The following is a 19,332-nucleotide window of genomic DNA, read 5'->3' as shown; positions in this document are numbered from 1 at the left end:
TCTTTTGTGTAAATATAGTGTGCTGGGCCCTCTCCAACTGTATTCTTGTATCATTGCCTGCAGATGTATGACTGGTGATTTCACAACCAATCATGGCACTTTTTGCGGTCACATGACATTTGGGCAACATTAAACCTTGTTTTAATATACTTCTTGCATTTTTAATTTTAAATTATAACTCAGGGTGGTTCATAAGGATTTAGTTGTTTATTGGTAAACCTCTTCTAAAAAAGAGTCAATAAGCAACTTGTCCATTATCAGTTACATGCTTACTTACTTAAATAGATTTCATGAAATGTATTTCCTGTTCTTTGCAGACTGGACAAAATGACTTTGGCAAATAGTTGCCAGCTAGATGCAGAGAAAGATGGATATGTTGTGGATATGCACTTCTTTGATACAGGTGTGTGGGAGATGTTTATTATCATCATTTATCCTCAAAAGTTAGCTTCAAAGCATGGTATATCAGTTATAGGAAGTTGCAGTAAAGTTACAGGAAAAGGAATAAAGATGAGGACAATAGTAAATCTAGCTAATAGCAGAAATTTATACCGTGGATTGTCTGTGACCTTTAGTGCTTTGTGGTTGAGTATACATCAGTAATCTTAGTATTCCTAGTCCTGTCCAGAGAGTCAGACTAGTTATAGGCTCAAATCAGAACTGTTTCCATTTACACTGGCATTCTAGTAATCCAGTGGACTGTAAAGTGGGAGGCTTCAAGAAAAACATTACTATATTTGATGTCATAGAAGGTCCATTTTTCCTCTAATATTGTCTGGGAAAAAAAGGAAGAAAAAGAAAAAACACGAGTCATCCAAGATGAAGATCATGGGATTTGGAGTTTATCAAGTATAGTTTGCCTCTCAGGCAATGCTTTTATCATTAACAAATACAAGCAGTCTTGCATAAGAAGTTATAAATAATTTCAGTAACCTTTTTAATGAATAATACCAATATGGAATGCTAAGAGCTATGTATATCAGTGTATTTACCTACTCTCTGGGTGACTCATGGTTCTTATAGAGTACTAAAGTACTGATGATATATTAACTTGCTCCAGTCAAGGCACCAGCACCAGTTCTGATAAAGTTTATACTGCTTCTTTGTGTTCTTAATGAGGTATTTATAATTTGTAAGTCACTCCAGTGATGCAGATAACTGATGCAGTACATTCATTCATTAGAGAAAGCACATCTCTAGATATATAATGAAAAATGTGATTGAAATGTGTGATTGAAGAATGTGATTGAAATTTGTTTTCAGGATCTCAGTCAGTATTAACATATGCAACTGTATATGGCACAATTGTTGGCTGGGATTTGCGAGCCCCTGAAGTTGCCTGGAAGCTGGAGAATGGCCCCAGGAAAGGTTAGTCTTATTTTGTGTTTTATTTAATACTGTTAGAGATACTTACTTAGTATATTTAGTCAAGTAATAATTTTTTTATATAATCACTGACACAGTGTTCCTAAAGAAAAGTATTCCAAGTGAAGAACACAAAAATAAATAATGTGGTCAGCCTTGAAAGTATTTTTGTACTGCCAGAAAGAAAAAAAGTGAAGCAGTAATTTTCATTTACTAATAGAGAAATGGTGTAATATCATATGCATGTGGCAGTTTTGTGTAAGATAGAAAAATATAGCATCTATGTACTCACCACGTTTTGTCAGGTAAGTACCAGGTTTATAGGAATGGAAGATATTCCATTTGCATAATGTGATCAGCCTTTAATATTGATATGAATTCCATAAGAAAATTTTTTTTCTGTATGTAAGTAAAGTGTAAAGCATAAAGGTGTGCTGTACTCAATCATGAGCATTGGCATAGGGCTGGCAGCACCACAGGGTGGCCTGTTCCTTTCTTCGCTACCTTAATGGCTGGGTGACTTAGGAATGACCATTGTCTCAGAGAATTTCTGTCCATAACAAGGATTTGAACCTGGAACATCTTGCATTGTAGTCAGACATGCTAATGCCTGAGCTAAGATGAAATTTAAGTGATTGTACCAAATTGATAATTGAATAAAGACATGGACACTGATAGGGACTCCAACACAAAACAAGAGCATTTTCTTCATCTTACCCAGAAATTAATGTAAAATATGGATTTCATGTATTTTTTTCTTTATTATGAATTAATATTGGTTGACAACTCAGTTCATTATTATTGGTTTACTAGGTCCAAAAATTTTTTTATGGCACAATGTTCATTGCATGTGCTTTCCTAGAATATAAGTACTTAGAAAAGTGCATTTTTACTCCAAGTAGATAGTATTGAACCTCAAAACATTATAGTGAAGCTGTGGACAAAATTCAGGTAAGCCACAGGTACCGAACTAGTGTACCATACTCAGGATATAAATTGAATAAAGAATGAAATTATAGTCAACAAATGTAAATATAAATACACTAAAGATAGACTAGAGTAAAATATTTTGTATTTGGTTTTCCACTTGCAAAGTGCATCATTATTAGCACTTTGGGTATGGTAAGAAATTTAGATTATAGCAAATTGAGACAAATAATTATATTAGTGTAAAAAGAGGCAGGTATGCATGATAATGCATGTACCATAAAAATTCAAAGATCATACAACTAGCCAGTTTTATATAGACTGGATTTGCTGTAGTTCCTTGTCTAACATGATTCCAAAACCAGATTTTTGGTTGCTTGTAAAACTATTGTTTCTCTAACTAAGAAGTACTTGTCATCTTCCAGGTGTCATTACTTCTTATGCCTTGGAAGGAACTCAGAGTTGGTTGGTGGCTGGAACCAGCAGTGGACATCATGTGTGTTGGGACCTTAGATTCATGCTTCCAATCTCCACAATCACCCATCCAAGAGGTAAGCTCAAATTATCATGAGAGCTTATTTCATAATTCACTTTACTTTTGAATGAATAATGGCTACATTACTAAGCAGTTTTGAGTTCTGTTGATTTAACAGCTTGGCTGCAAACTTTTTCATAACCCTCAGTGTAATCAGAAATATTTGGACCTTGCCCTCTCATATGTTTGTTGTGATGAGAGACTTTTTTTATGTCCATCATTCCATTTCTGCAATATTGTGCTGCCTGAACACTCAACTGTTATACAACATATTTTTAAAATATGCAACTCTATAACATATATGTCACATTCTTGCAGGAACATATCAAAACACCAGATTCCTGCTGCAAATTATGTAATGGATCAAATTTTTGCTTAGCCCTCCATCTGACAACATGTCATGCACTGGCTTCATATTTTTATTTTCCTAGTCTGAATAAGCTATGGATGGAAGCTTATAGTAGGATTCTATGTACACATCCTCCAACATATGCAAGGATTACCAGAAAGAAACCTATGGAAATGTGAAATTCGCAAAGAATCATCTTAAGCATGGCCTGAGAAAATGAGTGAATTGGCTGATAACGACCTTATATAATCATCAAGAATAAATTATTTCTTATATATATATATATATATATATATATATATATATATATATATATATATATATATATATATATATATATATATATATGTATATATATATATATATATATATATATATATATATATATATATATATATATATATATATATATATATATATATATATGTATATATATATATATATATATATATATATATATATATATATATATATATATATATATATATATATATATATATATATATATATATATATATATATATATATATATATATATATATATATATATATATGTATATATATATACACTTATCCCCCAGCTATAGCGGGTTTTGCTAACGCGGTTTAAAGCTATCACGGGAACAATAAAAAACACATTAAATGGGCTAACGCGAATCCTAGTGGAGCTATCGCGGCCCATGAGTCGTTATATGTCCAGGATGTTCACGTGACAGCTACGTCATATTTCTTGGCCAGATTCGCTTGCTAATTGGCTGAATTTGACTGACATATTAGGCCGTGATTGGCTTGCACACTCCCGCTTCCTTATCCAGCCACTCTCCCGCTCCCCCATCCCTCTAGTCCCTCCCGCCACAGTTGACTGAGTGGCACGTGCCGTGGTGAATCTCAAGGTCACGCGTGTGTATCTCGGGACAATGGCCTCTACTCCCCCTCCTGGCCACCCAGGGAGATCACTACCACCCAACCCGACCCAGCGAAAGGCAACAGCGGCGCCTGGGAAAGAAATCAAGAAGAGGAAGAACCTTACATATGCTGTGAAATATGAGATAGTGAAATTGATCGAGAGTGGACAAAGTAAAAGTTCAGTGGGGGCTAAGTTCGGCATCAACGAGTCTACAGTGAGAGGTATTCACCTTAAGAAGGACCACATTAAGGCACATATGAACCTCACTAGTGATAGTGCTGGACATAATGCTGTGCGAAGCTCAAATCATGTCCTCCTCAAGATTGAGCAGCTCCTCAGCAAGTACTTTGACCGCATGGCAAAGAGAAATTTGCCTGTAGACACGAAGGAGGCCATGGATACAGCAAAGGAAATTTATAAAGGAGTGGCTACAAAGTGGGGCATTCAGCAACCACCAGTATTTTTCGCATCGAAAGGTTGGTTTGACCGATTCACGGCTCGACGCAAAATTAAAAAGATAAAGATTTCGGGAGAAGCCAGGCAGTACCCAGAGCAACTTTGTCATGTAATTGACGTGAGATGAGGGAAAAAAAAAGGTGCCAATATGTTGAATTGTGTTGCTACTCTGGCGGGCCACGAACAATTTTTTTTTTTTCCTATGTATTCTTAACAATGGCTATCGCGTTTTTAGCTATCACGGCGATGTTAAGGGACCAATTTCTCGCGATAGCTGGGGGTTGAGTGTATATATATATATATATATATATATTATCATTTTTCACATGATGCAGTACTGGTGAACTAAGGCATTTGAAAGTGTATCACTCACTTTAATCACCCCTTGGATTAAGTGTCAATAAGCCGGTTATGTGCCTTTCCTCTTTGATCAGACAATGCTGTTTTGCATAACACACATCAGGAAAGAAATACTATGACTTATGGTACACCTCTCACCCCCAGCTCTCTCTCTCTCTCTCTCTCTCTCTCTCTCTCTCTCTCTCTCTCTCTCTCTCTCTCTCTCTCTCTCTCTCTCTCTCTCTCTCTCTCTCTCTCTCTCTCTCTCTCTCTCTCTCTCTCTCTCTCTCTCTCTCTCTCATTTGCTGTTCACCAGTGTTTCTTTGAAATGCTAGGCAATAACATTTTCAATATGATCCCATAACAACAGAATCACAAAAGTAAGATTTGTGAATGATGGACAATAAGCAGAGTTGTTTTTCCCACAAATTTTTTGGGGGATAGGAAACAGATGAGTTCTTGTTTTCCACATCCTCAAACTAGAATTACTCTAATTTCTAGTTCTCAAATGTGCACCTCACAGAAAACAATGTGAAAATGTGCTGTTTTCTGTGAGGAGGACATACCATTGTATTTGTTAACTTTTGTCATATGCAAATTTATTACAATATAGTTGCTGTAGTTTTTTTCCATATCATTTAGATAAATCTTTTTGTGCAGCAAATTTACTTTTGACATGTACATGTACTGTTACTGTTTAAAGCCACATGCTATTCATCAAATTTATTTGTAGTTTACAGATCTAATGCATAATATTTAAGTATTCTCAATTTTTTTTTTCTTATGAAATATTTATATTAAAACAAAAATTAGGATTGCTTAAGTTATTTTTTGCAATGCACTCCTCACAAAAATAAAAATCATCTCTGCTTGATTGCAATAAATTTGATGTATTGTAAAATAATTTCAAAAGTAATTTCACTTCTGATCCTTTTATATATATCAGACATGTGAAAGTTTAACTGTTGCATTACTAACTATATTTTAACAAGTGTGTTGGCTATAACTGTGTTTCTTGTCTCATCTTTTTGGTATGATTCCATGTATTTTTCATGTTTCCTCATAAGAATGAACTTTATTTAATCAATAAGTATCTACAATATTTTTGAGGAATTAAATTTTCAGGTGCTGCTGTGCGTCGGGTTAATATGCATCCAAAAGAAGGCTCCTGGGTAGTGTCTGCAATCAATGGCAACAATGAAATCTCTATGTGGGATATGGAGACCCAATCCAGGCACATGACTTTGTGGGCTAGTCCTAAGCCTCCTCTCTGCATGACTCAGGTATGATATCCTTTTCTCTTCTGTTTACCTGGGCAGTGATCATGAAAGAAATTTCTGCTTTCCAGGTACCTTATCTCTTAAAGGTCTAGAAAATGAAATGTAAAGGAATGATTGTAAGTGAGGATGTGCATGTAGTGACATATCTTGGTGGGGTATCAGCCTGGTTTAGATTCATAATTTGCAAAAAAGAAGTATTTTGTGTGGCCAATCTTCTTTCAGCATCAAAAGTAACAATTTCATGCTCTTCAAGACTTGGAAGATAAGATGAAAACATTACAGTAAAAAAAGAACCTGATATTGCAAGCTAAACTGATGTGGCATGTACTGGATGAGAAACTGAAATGTGCTTGAGAAGAAGGAAGGATGTGTAATAAAAATTAAGAATATATGTAGATTGTAATAGTGATTATTTGTAAAACATTTGTTTAACTTAATTAGATTTTTCATTAAACACTGCTGAATTTGCTTTCCAGTGGTATTTTATAGCTATTTTCATGTCTCTTTCCAAAGAAATACAGACAAGTTTTGTTATTCTGATTGATTTTTATAAGACATTAGGGAGCTTTAAGAGAAGATTAGATGGGTTTATGGATGGGGATGATAGGTGGAAATAGGTGGGTATATTTCATATAAGGACTGCCACATGTAAGCCTGGTCGCTTCTTGCAGCTTCCCTTATTTCTTATGTTCTTATGTTCTTATCACTACAAGAAAGACTACAAGAAGATATACCTGAAGGGAAAAATTCCTCACCAGTAGAAAATTGAGCTATTAATCTCTGTCTAGAATGGAGATTGGGACATTCATGTGTGTCTTCATTCCATTCCATAGCAGTGGCAGAACTGCTGGGGGGCATGAGCGGGTGGCACATGCCCATCCATTTCAGGGCTGTGCCCCCCCCCCCTTGGGTGCCCTCATTTTAGGGCAATGCCCTCTCTTTGAATAACTAGACAAATTGGTAACATAGTGGTAAAAATAATATTGTTAAAAAATCACATTCACGAATTGGTCTATAATAACATGGCGATGTAAAAAGTGGGATAAGATAACAGATGTTTAACTAAGACCTATTTAATATAAATTTAATGTACTCATAGCATGGTTGTTGTTTAATTATAATCTGTGTTTGAAACTATAGTCCAAATGTTTGTATTTTGACAGCGAGTAATGATGTGTGAGATTAAGACTACTATGTGTATGAACACAACAGCTGCGGCAGGATTGAAAGTGTAATCAAAAACTCAATTCCTCCATCTATCAACTCGACACGACCTTCCAGACAACTATCCCCTCTTCTTCAGTGACACTCAATTGTCCCCCTCTTCTACACTGAACATCCTCGGTCTGTCCTTTACTTATAATCTGAACTGGAAACTTCACATCTCATCTCTAGCTAAAGCAGCTTCTATGAAGTTAGGCGTTCTGAGATGTCTCCGCCAGTTTTTCTCATCCCCCCAGCTGCTAACTCTGTACAAGGGCCTTATCTGTCCATGTATGGAGTATGCTTCACATGTCTGGGGGGGTTCCACTCATACTGCTCTTCTAGACAGGGTGGAATGAAAAGCTTTTTGTCTCATCAACTCCTCTCCTTTAACTGACTCTCTTCAGCCTCTCTCTCACTGCTGCAATGTTGCATTTCTAGCTGTCTTGACCAGTCATTCATCCCTTTCTCTGGTAAATTCTGGAACTTCCTGCCTGCTTCTGTATTTCCACCTTCCTATGACTTGAATTCCTTCAAGAGGGAGTTTTCAAGACACTTATTCATCAGTTTTTGACTACTGCTTTTATTTTTTACCCTTTTATGGGACTGGCATTTCAGTGGGCACTTTTTTTATTGGATTTTTGTTGCCCTTGGCCAGTGTCCCTCCTACATAAAAAAAAAAAAATCATGATGATTGTCTTTCTTATACTGTAGTTCTTATATGATCATCAATATATGGTATTGTTTGGTATGATGGTTATAATATTACTAATGCTCAATAAGCTACAAGCTCCTAATTTTGTGTCATGGCTATAATGAACAGTGGATCCCATGCATGTGCATGAGTAGTTGGTACTAGATCTGGCTAAGTGGGATTTTGAATATGTTTAGGTAGGACATGAGTATAATTATGCTCTTAATGCTATGACAGAAATATGGGTTTGAGAGTGATAAATGTGCACAACTCACCAAAATGGTGTGTGTGTGTGTGTGTGTGTGTGTGTGTGTGTGTGTGTGTGTGTGTGTGTGTGTGTGTATCTGTATTTACCTAGTTGTAATTTACAGGGCCTGAGTTACGCTCATGTGGTCCCGTTTCTATATCTATACTTATCTAGTTTTTCCTTAAAGTTGTGCACACTCATTGCTGATACTACATCCTCACTTAGTTTGTTCCAAACTTGTATATTTCTCTCTGGGAAACTACATTTCTTTATGTTATTCAAGCATCTTCCTTTTCTTAGTTTTTTGCTGTGTCCTCGTGTGTAACTGGGGTTTCCTACTTGTCTTAGCAGCAGTTTCTCATTATCTATTTCTTTGTGTGTGTGTGTGTGTGTGTGTGTGTGTGTGTGTGTGTGTGTGTGTGTGTGTGTGTGTGTGTGTGTGTGTGTGTGTGTGTATTAGCCCATGGAGTCTTGCATTTTTTTCTTTGAAGTACAGCTACATAGCCAATTCTATATCTTTCCAAGTTGTGACTTTTGATAGGGAGGGCAATAGCAAAAAATAAGCAAGAATGAGTGATTGTCATGGAAGATATGAATGGCCATATAGGTATCCTAGGTGAGCAGATAAATAGATTTTTTTTTTTTATGTAGGAAGGACACTGGCCAAGGGCAACAAAAATCCAATAAAAAAATATGCCCACTGAAATGCCAGTCCCATAAAAGGGTCAAAGCAGTGGTCAAAAATTGATGAATAAGTGTCTTGAAACCTCCCTCTTGAAGGAATTCAAGTCATAGGAAGGTGGAAATACAGAAGCAGGCAGGGAGTTCCAGAGTTTACCAGAGAAAGGGATGAATGATTGAGAATACTGGTTAACTCTTGCATTAGAGAGGTGGACAGAATAGGGGTGAGAGAAAGAAGAAAGTCTTGTGCAGCGAGGCTGCGGAAGGAGGGGAGGCATGCAGTTAGCAAGATCAGAAGAGGAGTTAGCATGAAAATAGTGGTAGAATACAGCTAGATATGCAACATTACGGCAGTGAGAGAGAGGCTGAAGACAGTTAAAGGAGAGGAGTTCATGAGACGAAAAGCTTTCGATTCCACCCTGTCTAGAAGAGCAGTATTAGTGGAACCCACCCCCAGACATGTGAAGCATACTCCATACATGGACGGATAAGGCCTTTGTACAGAGTTAGTAGCTGGGGGGGTGAGAAAAACTGGCAGAGACGTCTCAGAACGCCTAACTTCATAGAAGCTGTTTTAGCTAGAGGTGAGATGTGAAGTTTCCAGTTCAGATTATAAGTAAAGGACAGACTGAGGATGTTCAGTGTAGAAGAGGGGGACAGTTGAGTGTCATTGAAGAAGAGGGGATAGTTGTCTGGAAGGTTGTGTCGAGTTGATAAATGGAGGAAATGAGTTTTTGAGGCATTGAACAATACCAAGTTTGCTCTGCCCCAATCAGAAATTTTAGAAAGATCAGAAGTCAAGCGTTCTGTGGCTTTCCTGCGTGATATGTTTATCTCCTGAAGGGTTGGACGTCTATGAAAAGACGTGGAAAAGTGCAGGGTGGTATCATCAGCATAGGAGTGGATAGGACAAGAAGTTTGGTTTAGAAGATCATTAATGAATAATAAGAAGAGAGTGGTTGACAGGACAGAACCCTGAGGAACACCACTGTTAATAGATTTAGGAGAAGAACAGTGACCATCTACCACAGCAGCAATAGAACGGTCAGAAAGGAAACTTGAGATGAAGTTACAGAGAGAAGGATAGAAACCGTAGGAGGGTAGTTTGGAAATCAAAGCTTTGTGCCAGACTCTATCAGAAGCTTTTGATATGTCCAAGGCAACAGCAAAAGTTTCACCAAAATCTCTAAAAGAGGATGACCAAGACTCAGGAAGAGAAAGCCAGAAGATCACCAGTAGAGCGGCCTTGACGGAACCCATACTGGCGATCAGATAGAAGGTTGTGAAGTGATAGATGTTTAAGAATCTTCCTGTTGAGGATAGATTCAAAAACTTTAGATAGGCAGGAAATTAAAGCAATAGGACAGTAGTTTGAGGGATTAGAATGGTCACCCTTTTTAGGAACAGGTTGAATGTAGGCAAACTTCCAGCAAGAAGGAAAGGTAGATGTTGACAGACAGAGCTGAAAGAGTTTGACTAGGCAAGGTGCAAGCACGGAGGCACAGTTTCGGAGAACAATAGGAGGGACCCCATCAGGTCCATAAGCTTTCCGAGGGTTTAGGCCAGCGAAGGCATGGAAAACATCATTGCGAAGATTTTTAATACGTGGCATGAAGTAGTCAGAGGGTGGAGGAGAGGGAGGAACAAGCCCAGAATTGTCCAATGTAGAATTTTTAGCAAAGGTTTGAGCGAAGAGTTCAGCTTTAGAAATAGATGTGATAGCAGTGGTGCCATCTGGTTGAAATAGAGGAGGGAAAGAAAAAGAAGCAAAGTTATTGGAGATATTTTTAGCTAGATACCAGAAATCACAAGGGGAGTTAGATCTTGAAAGGTTTTGACATTTTCTGTTAATGAAGGAGTTTTTGGCAAGTTGGAGAACAGACTTGGCATGGTTCCGGGCAGAAATATAAAGTGCATGAGATTTTGGTGATGGAAGGCTTAAGTATCCTTTGTGGGCCACCTCTCTATCATGTATAGCACAAGAACAAGCTGTGTTAAACCAAGGTTTAGAAGGTTTAGGATGAGAAAAAGAGTGAGGAATGTACATCTCCATGCCAGACACTATCACCTCTGTTATGCGCTCAGCACACAAAGACGGGTCTCTGACACGGAAGCAGTAGTCATTCCAAGGAAAATCAGCAAAATACCTCCTCAGGTCCCCCCAACTAGCAGAGGCAAAATGTCAGAGGCACCTTTGCTTAGGGGGGATCCTGAGGAGGGATTGGAGTGATAGGGCAAGAAATGGTACCTCACTGTTAAAATTTGCTTTAGATAATACTGAATGTAACAGTAAGCAATGGTAGGGTAACCTGGGCAGAGAGAGGAGAGGAGTCTGCTATAGATTATGTATATATTGGTCAGTGAGGGGGCTAGGAGAATGGTTAGGGATATGTCAATATCTGGCAAATTACTTTACTTTTTCTGTCTTCATACATCTCATGTTATATATATATATATATATATATATATATATATATATATATATATATATATATATATATATATATATATATATATATATATATATATATATATATATATATATATATATATATATAAAATACTTGTTCTGCCACTGTTCTATAATATTGTTGTTTGCTGAAGTAGCTGGAGTAAGAGTGCTGTTGTTAGTATCAACGTAGTTGTAATTTTTCACACACACACAGTTGCATTTACTGTATATACACGTTGTATATAACTTGAACAATTTCGGCATATTAATGAGTCTTATTAAACCTACATGTTTCCTACACATTACAACATAATTGCAACTTTGAGGACTGGGAATAATTTTGGACTATAGAGCCTACAGTGGATGTTTTGGTAAAACTTGAAAATTGAAGTTGTGGCAGATGTGCACAAAGAATTCAGTCAGCAGAGGTTGTTTATGAGACAAAAATATGGCAAGAGAAACCAGTATATCTATTGGGGACATTCTCCATTAAAAAAAATAACTTTGCTGACATGATGTTTCATGTTAAGACATTGAATTTGCTAAAAAAGAAAAAAGAAAATAATGTGAATGGAATTGCAAACCATCTGATGATAATGTGAGTCACATGTAAAGGAAAGTTATCCAAAACTGAAAGATGAATTCCATGGAATAAGAGGATGGCAGCAGATACCTGAAGCAAATTATAAAATGAAGAAGGTGAAGGCTGTATGTGATTAAAGGAAGATGGCACTACTGAATTGAGATAAAGTACCAGAACAAATGGAAAAGCATGAGGTAATGTTAGGTAATAGTTAAACAAATATCAGAAGAAAGTTATTTCATTGGAAAAAGAAGTGTTGATGTTATAGCAGGTTTGGATGAAAAGTGAGGACCTTTTTTTTAGATACCGTTTATGAGAGTATGTGTTACACATGCATGGATATTGTTATGTTTAAGGGAAAAATAACATTAAAGACACATGATATGATAGGGTAATTTGATTATTTTCTGAAAGATGATCCTAGAAATGAAGGACACAGAAATATGGAGAGGAAATAATTGACATTAACAGGAGTGACCCTGTTGCTGAATTCATTACATTTGAGGTGCTACCATATTGAACATTATACCTTTAATCATATACCAAGTTGTCAATGAACTTTTATTTTTCAATCAGTTTAGTTATACTTTCATTATATTTATGTGTGTGTGTGTGTGTGTGTGTGTGTTGTGTGTGTGTGAGAGGCCAATCACTACAAACAAATAGCACTTGAAGTTAGTGGGCTTGTGAGTGTTGCCACCTTATTTTAATTTTCACTCATGTGATATTTAGTTGCCAAAAACAAAGCAGAGTAGCAATTAAATGTTGCTGCTAAACCATAATACACTTAATTCATCTATTCACTTTACTTGCACAAGGAAAATTAATTTGAAAAATATAGCTGAAATGCTTGCATCGCATCTGTCTGAAAAATTTTAATGAATTGCCACATTTTACTTTAAATACATAATGCAATGATTATTTAACATTATTACTGATGTATTGAGTCATATAAGTTTTATATGAATTTTGGTGTATTATTGCAATGTCATTTCACATCACCATCATCAATGAGATACTGACATGATGCCTCTCTTCAGCCCTTTAACAACAGTGTGTTGGGGATGTATGTCGGCCAAGGAGACAGAGGAGCTTATGTCCTGGCTGGTGGTACAGATTCTATACTGCGTTATTGGGACTTGTGCGACCCTAAGTCTTCCTACATAGTATGCCATGGAGCCAATGACAGCCCAGGAACCTGCTCTTACAGGTATCTTAATTATTCTGAGTTTGAAGTACCTTCAAGTTAAAAGAAACTCTGCTGTATGATAATTTACTTTATATATAACTAAAAAGGATTCCAGTTTTAGTTGACTGAATAGTAAAATCCTGCTGGAAAGCTCTTATATTTCATGCCTCAGGTTTCTCAGATGATTCTACCTTGCCATTTGAATTTCCTTTTACTGGTACTGATTTATTAATAACTTTTTTTGATATCTACTATTTTACCCCAAAGGATCCTTTATTGTTCACCATTGTAGTTACTTTACCAGGTATCAAAAGAAATATTGGGAGGATGTGAGAGGGGTGAAAGAGGAAGATTATGGCAGTAGAAAGTGTGTTAGAATGTTTTTTAAGTACCTTTAGGCAATCTATCAACTCAACACAACTTTCCAGGTAACTATCCCCTCTTCTTCATTGACACTCAGCTGTCCTCTTCTACTTCTATACTGAACATCCTCAATCTGTCCTTTACTTACTCATCTCTAGGTAAAACAGCTTCTGTGAAGTTAGGCATTCTGAGTCTTCTCCACCAGTTTTTCTCACCCTCCCAGCTGCTAACTCTGTACAGGGGCCTTATCCATCCATGTATGGAGTATGCTTCACATGTATGGGAGAATTCCACTCATACTGCTGCTCTTTTAGACAGGGTGGAATTGACTCCTCTCCTCTAACTGACTGTCTTCAGCCTGTTGCATCTCTTGTTATCTTCTGCTATTTTCATGCTAATTGTTCTTCTGGTCTTGCTAAATGTATGCCTTCCCTCCTCCCGTAGCCTCGCTGCACAAGGCTCTTCTTTTTCTCACCCCTATTCTGTCCATCTCTCTAATGCAAGAGTTAACCAGTATTCTCACTCATTCATCCCTTTCTCTGGTAAACTCTGGAACTCCCTTTCTGCTTCTGTATTTCCTCCTTCCTATGACTTGAACTCTTTCAAGAGGGAGGTTTCAAGACATTTATCCTTTAATTTTTTTTTATGACTTTTTGACTCTGTTTGGGGACTGGCACCCCAGTGGGACTTTTTTTTTATTATAATTTTGTTGCCCTTGACTGCTGCCCCTCCCACATGAAAGAAAAAAATCCTTCAGTAATTTTCCTGTTTAGAGATACTTCTATTTTTGGAGGCTTTGATCGTTGGCCCTCACCACTAGTGGCATAAGCAGGATGTTATTAGCATTGCCTTTGTAGAGGTTCATGCTGAGCCCCACAAACTTCCAGATGTCAACCACCATTGAAGACAGCCATGATAGGAAGCATGTGGATATTCTTAGTCCTCTCAGCAATAGCTTGAAAATGGTCTGACATGGCAGGACTCAAACTTACTATATCGAAATCACCATGTCTGAGTGCTAATCACTTTGAGGGGCATTAATTAAAACCCATGAAAAGAAGTGTTGTAAGGAGAAATATAATAACATCAGGAGAACAGGTTGTGTTAATACAGTAGGTCTATTCCAGGTAGAATTACATGGGAAAATGTAAAATATACAGCATTCTTGAATTTGAAGATAACATGGAAAGAATTGAATAAATACTCTGTGGCATGCCTTGTGCATTTGCAGAAGTGATGTGCTATTGCTGAAAGAAAAAAGTTTTATTGAGAAGATTCATATAATATAAAAGTCTACAGTGAAGAAGGAAATGCTTTCCATCAAAAGTTAATGTAGTATGTACAACACTGATGTATGGTATGGCTGATTAACTTTATGGATGGAGTAAGGAGGGAGGTGTATGGGACCAGATGTGAGGAGTATGATGTGTGACTGGGAGAGAAAATAGATGGAACTAGATAGAGCAGTGGAGATGTAGTACAAGATAATGAGAAGTTGAGAGCAAATGAGGATGTCATAACAAGATGGATGAAATGTTTTCAGAAATTAGTATAATCACTGAAATAAAAGCAATACTAACATATATGGGAATGAAGGAAGATGGAAGAAGATTATATTAACATCTTGAATGAAGAAATAATAAAGATGAAAGTCAGGGTATTGAGATAACAGTGAGGGAAAATGTGCATGGTAGAAGAAAATGGGGAATGAATCAGTTTTTCATTTATAGGCAAGAGCTTCAGTTACTGGTAATAGAGAAAATGTTCTATTTTATCACAGACTTTGGTTAAGTGAGAGGAATAACATGTTTAATGTTGTTTGTTTTATATGATCCCACTTGATATCAGTATTTATTATGATTGTTGTATAGTTTGCTTTTACCTCTAAATTTTTTTCTGTACAAGAGATCTATTATCTTATAGGAGAGGCTGAGCTGCATTTATTCAGTGATGTGCTTTGAACTGAATGACAACTTCACATTACATTACAGAGGGACTCCTGCAGTTATATGAAGTTACTGAAACTTTTATAACTTCTTAATTTTCATGTATTTTGTCATCAATGAATTTATCCATCAGTCAATCAATATTTCTGACACCTTGTTCTCCTTTCCTCTGGGTTGGAGTGGCTATAGCAAAAAGGTTGCCATCTTTTCCTGTTTCAGCTTCAGCTTCAGCCCTCACAGTATGGTGAAGGCCTTGCTTGTTGTCTCTTTTCTTCCAGTACTTGCCACTGTTTATCCATTTTACAAAATTGGCATTATGTTCATATGATGTGATTTCAAGGACAAAATTTCTTTGAAACAGTTCACGAGTTGTAGATGGGACTGAAGTTATTGTGGAAAGTACCTCTAAGCCACGGACCAACCCTAGTGCAGGGGATGACATGCCCAGAAGAGGACCAGACCAGCCTCCTCCTGGACACAAGGACATCATATCAGATGTCATTGTAATGAATGATCCCCAGCGACTTGTTATCACCTCAGCTCGAGATGGAACCATAAAAATGTGGAAGTAAGCAGAGGTATGCAATATTTGTGCATTACAATATGAACTCTAAAAATATTATCTACACATCAGAAAGTGGAATATTTAATAAACTTTATTACTAAATGTTTTTAGTACCTTATATTTTCTTAAGGTGTGAGTTTGATGGGCCAGTATATATGTATATGTTTATGCTAATACAGATAATTTTTTTGGATTAAAAAGCAAGCTGCACTTAGCAGTGGAACTAAATGAATTTAACTAGTGCAGCAGAATTTGTAAAATTTATATTAAGTAAGGAGGATTTATTTAATTTCATTCTGAGTACTTAAATAATAAAAAGCAGTCATTTCTTTGTGATATTACTATTGATTAATTGTGTGTGTGAGAGAGCATGTGTGTGTATATACAGTACAGCATCCCTAAGGGCAGAATTAAGTAAAATAAAAAAAATTAGAAAATCTTTTGATATCAGAGAAAAACTTTGTTCATTCATGTTAACAACTCAGATAAAAGGAATGAGTGGTGTGGTGTGTTGTGGTGTGAGTCATGAGTGTTTGGGTCATTGGCCATGGCTTCTTGATGACCCAGCATCAGAATATTCAAGGGTTAATATACAAGAATTTGCAGTTGTCTTCTGAAAGATATATTAGCATATGGTTAATTTTTTTTTTTTTTTTTACCTTTAATTCTTTAAATACACACAATTTTGTGTTCTGTTTTAAATTTCATAGAATAGATGAATTCTTTACAGGACATCATGACAGGACATGAATGCTTCCACTTTGTTCTGCAAGCATCACTTATCTTTTATGTCTGGCTTCTATGTGCAACTTGTCACCACACACAGTACATATAGAATTATTCTTCCTGCATTCTATTAGCACACTGTTCTGCATTATTTCTTGATACTTGCTTTTTCTTTTTATTTTGTTTTATTTATTTTTAAACCTCTGCATTCCATACCCTTGCTCCATCTCCTAAATGTCTTTGTAAGTTGTTCAAATCTGGATCAACTTGAAGTTGTAATTTCTTTAAAACACCTTGGATATCTGATTCTTGCTAGTTATAGTAGTTATTGTTCTTTGCATGAGTATGTATGTAGTATATGTGTAGCCCACACTAATAACTTAACACCTTTCAGTTTTTATAACCTGAAGGATTCTGGTTTCCAGGAATTAGAAACAAATTAGCACAAAAATCATGAGATTTCATTTGCTCTTTTAGCTCCTTTTAAAGTCAGGGTTTAGTCTTTGGTTAACTTTACAAATCCTTTTCCTGTTTAGAATGTGTGAAAGATTAATTGTTATATACTTTATGTAAGCCTCTTTTATTTTATTTGTTTATCTTTTTTATTTGTTATTTGTTAAAGTGTTGCATATTCACAAGGTACTGCAAATTTTATTCCAATATTAATATAAGTTTGTATATTCACTAGTTGAAGAATGATTTTTATCACTATGCCATCTGATTTTTTTCATCGTAATTATTTACCTTGTTTCATTTTTTTGTTTTTATAAAGTAGTAATGTGGTTTCATCATAATTATTGCAGTGGTACATTTCTGTTTTATATCTTAAGTATTTTTATTTTTTTTGCATGTTATGGTTTTTAACACACACACACACACACACACACACACACACACACACACACACACACACACACATACACACACATGTGCATATATGCCATGCATATATGCACATGCACATGCGTGCTAATAGGAACAGGACCACATGTGTGTAGAGCTCCTGTATACTACAACCTGGTAAATACAAGGAGAGAGAGAGAGAGAGAGAGAGAGAGAGAGAGAGAGAGAGAGAGAGAGAGAGAGAGAGAGAGAGAGAGAGAGAGAGAGAGAGAGAGAAGCCGATGTGCTTATTACTCATGTACCTCCTCCTTTCTTTTCTAGGAGTGATAGTCAGGTGTGGGCAAGATGGAGGATGGCAGGTTTCATGGTTAACTATCATTGTGTAGTGCAACTTGTAGGCTGGTGACATAGGAACCAAACAGGAAAATGAGGATATGATTGCAATTTTTTTGCATGGTATTTATCATTAAACTCAAAATTTTGTCATGGCTTTTTTCATTGTTTAGGTAAAAGAATAATGATATGAATGTGTCATCTGGAGAAGGAGGCTGTTAAATTAGTTATTTAATTTATGCCTTTTTCATACCATTAGATATTTGGAAATAAAGATTTATTTATGCATTGAAAAAGTAATAATAAGAAAAATATATACTAAAATATATGTAATTTCCAGAAGGCTATATATCTTGTCTCACTGTGCATGAATAGTGTCTGTTCTGAAAGTATCTAATAAGAAATGGCTTACTTTTTGTGCTCTAACTGTAATGCCATGCAGTGTGCCACTTGTGTCTCTATACACAGGTTGTTAAGTGCTGAAGGACTGGTGGTGGTAGTTATTTTTATCCTCCTAGGACTGCCCGTCCAGTGCTAAATGTCAAAAATATCCTGTATTTACACACACCTTAAACCTGGCCTGCACTGGAAGAGTGAATGAAATAGACTTTGCACTCACCATGAATTCTTCCTCTTTCTAATGAAATCATCCAGAAGTCTCTATGTGCTGTGGTTATGGAGAGATGGTGAGTTGAAGAGGAGAAACTTTCAGAGGGAGCAAGTCACTTGCTGGCCATGCATCTGTTTAGCCTGACATGAAATAGCTATTGCCTAATGAAAACAGATGGCCTGAGTTCTCTTCTGCATGCTAAACAGTTTTGTTGAGTTCCTGGCCTATTGCACTCTCGCTAAGACATGTAGCAAGTGGTTGAGTGTAAGCCGGTAATACACATGTTATTGAGATGTGGGGGCGGCAGGGAGCAGGCAAGGAATCAGACTCATCAGAATCACTCTCACTGCTTGTGGCCACAGTGAGAGAGGGGCAGAGACTGAGAGATTGGCCTAACTAGTTCACAGGAAGTATTAAAAATGATTGAACTACAAAAAGTATTTAAATTTGCATCAGAATTGCAAAATGGTTATAAATGCCTTTGTTCCTCACCTGGGAAAGCAGCTATAGCTGGCTCTGGCCCTTTAGAGATTAATCCTTCAATGGGAGTTCTGTTCTGGAATGACTAACAGTTGCACTTTCTGCATGATATTATCATGAGTCTTAAATTGAAATCTTTTCACTTTTATTTTCTGTTCAGGGAACAACCAGATATCACACAGAGCCATTTACAGAGAGTAGGGAGCCTGCCAACTTGAGGAATTAAATGCTCATCCAAGAAATCCTGGATCAGATGCAA

At 36.5% G+C, this 19,332-nt stretch overlaps 1 protein-coding gene across 5 annotated transcripts in view; it reads left to right on the top strand.

The window, feature by feature from the left end:
* LOC135110913 (phosphoinositide 3-kinase regulatory subunit 4-like) overlaps positions 1-19,332 on the top strand; it is a 67,498-nt gene that overhangs the window by 46,498 nt on the left and 1,668 nt on the right. For 4 of the 5 annotated variants that reach the window (XM_064023576.1, XM_064023574.1, XM_064023572.1 and 1 more), the window contains exons 25-30: positions 318-403; positions 1,264-1,368; positions 2,718-2,843; positions 6,004-6,161; positions 13,059-13,228; positions 15,878-19,332. The exon at positions 15,878-19,332 is cut by the window's right edge and continues 1,668 nt beyond it. In XM_064023576.1, coding sequence (XP_063879646.1) covers positions 318-403; positions 1,264-1,368; positions 2,718-2,843; positions 6,004-6,161; positions 13,059-13,228; positions 15,878-16,088 — 856 coding nt within the window. In that variant the 3' untranslated portion in view covers positions 16,089-19,332. The remainder of the gene's footprint in view (positions 1-317; positions 404-1,263; positions 1,369-2,717; positions 2,844-6,003; positions 6,162-13,058; positions 13,229-15,877) is intronic. The other variant, XM_064023573.1, reaches the window with a different exon arrangement.

The sequence above is a fragment of the Scylla paramamosain genome, chromosome 21, assembly GCF_035594125.1.
Source record: "Scylla paramamosain isolate STU-SP2022 chromosome 21, ASM3559412v1, whole genome shotgun sequence".
In the NCBI taxonomy this organism is placed as follows: domain Eukaryota; kingdom Metazoa; phylum Arthropoda; class Malacostraca; order Decapoda; family Portunidae; genus Scylla; species Scylla paramamosain.
Note: the sequence above shows the minus strand (reverse complement) of the source record. Positions and strands in the feature narration are given on the sequence as shown.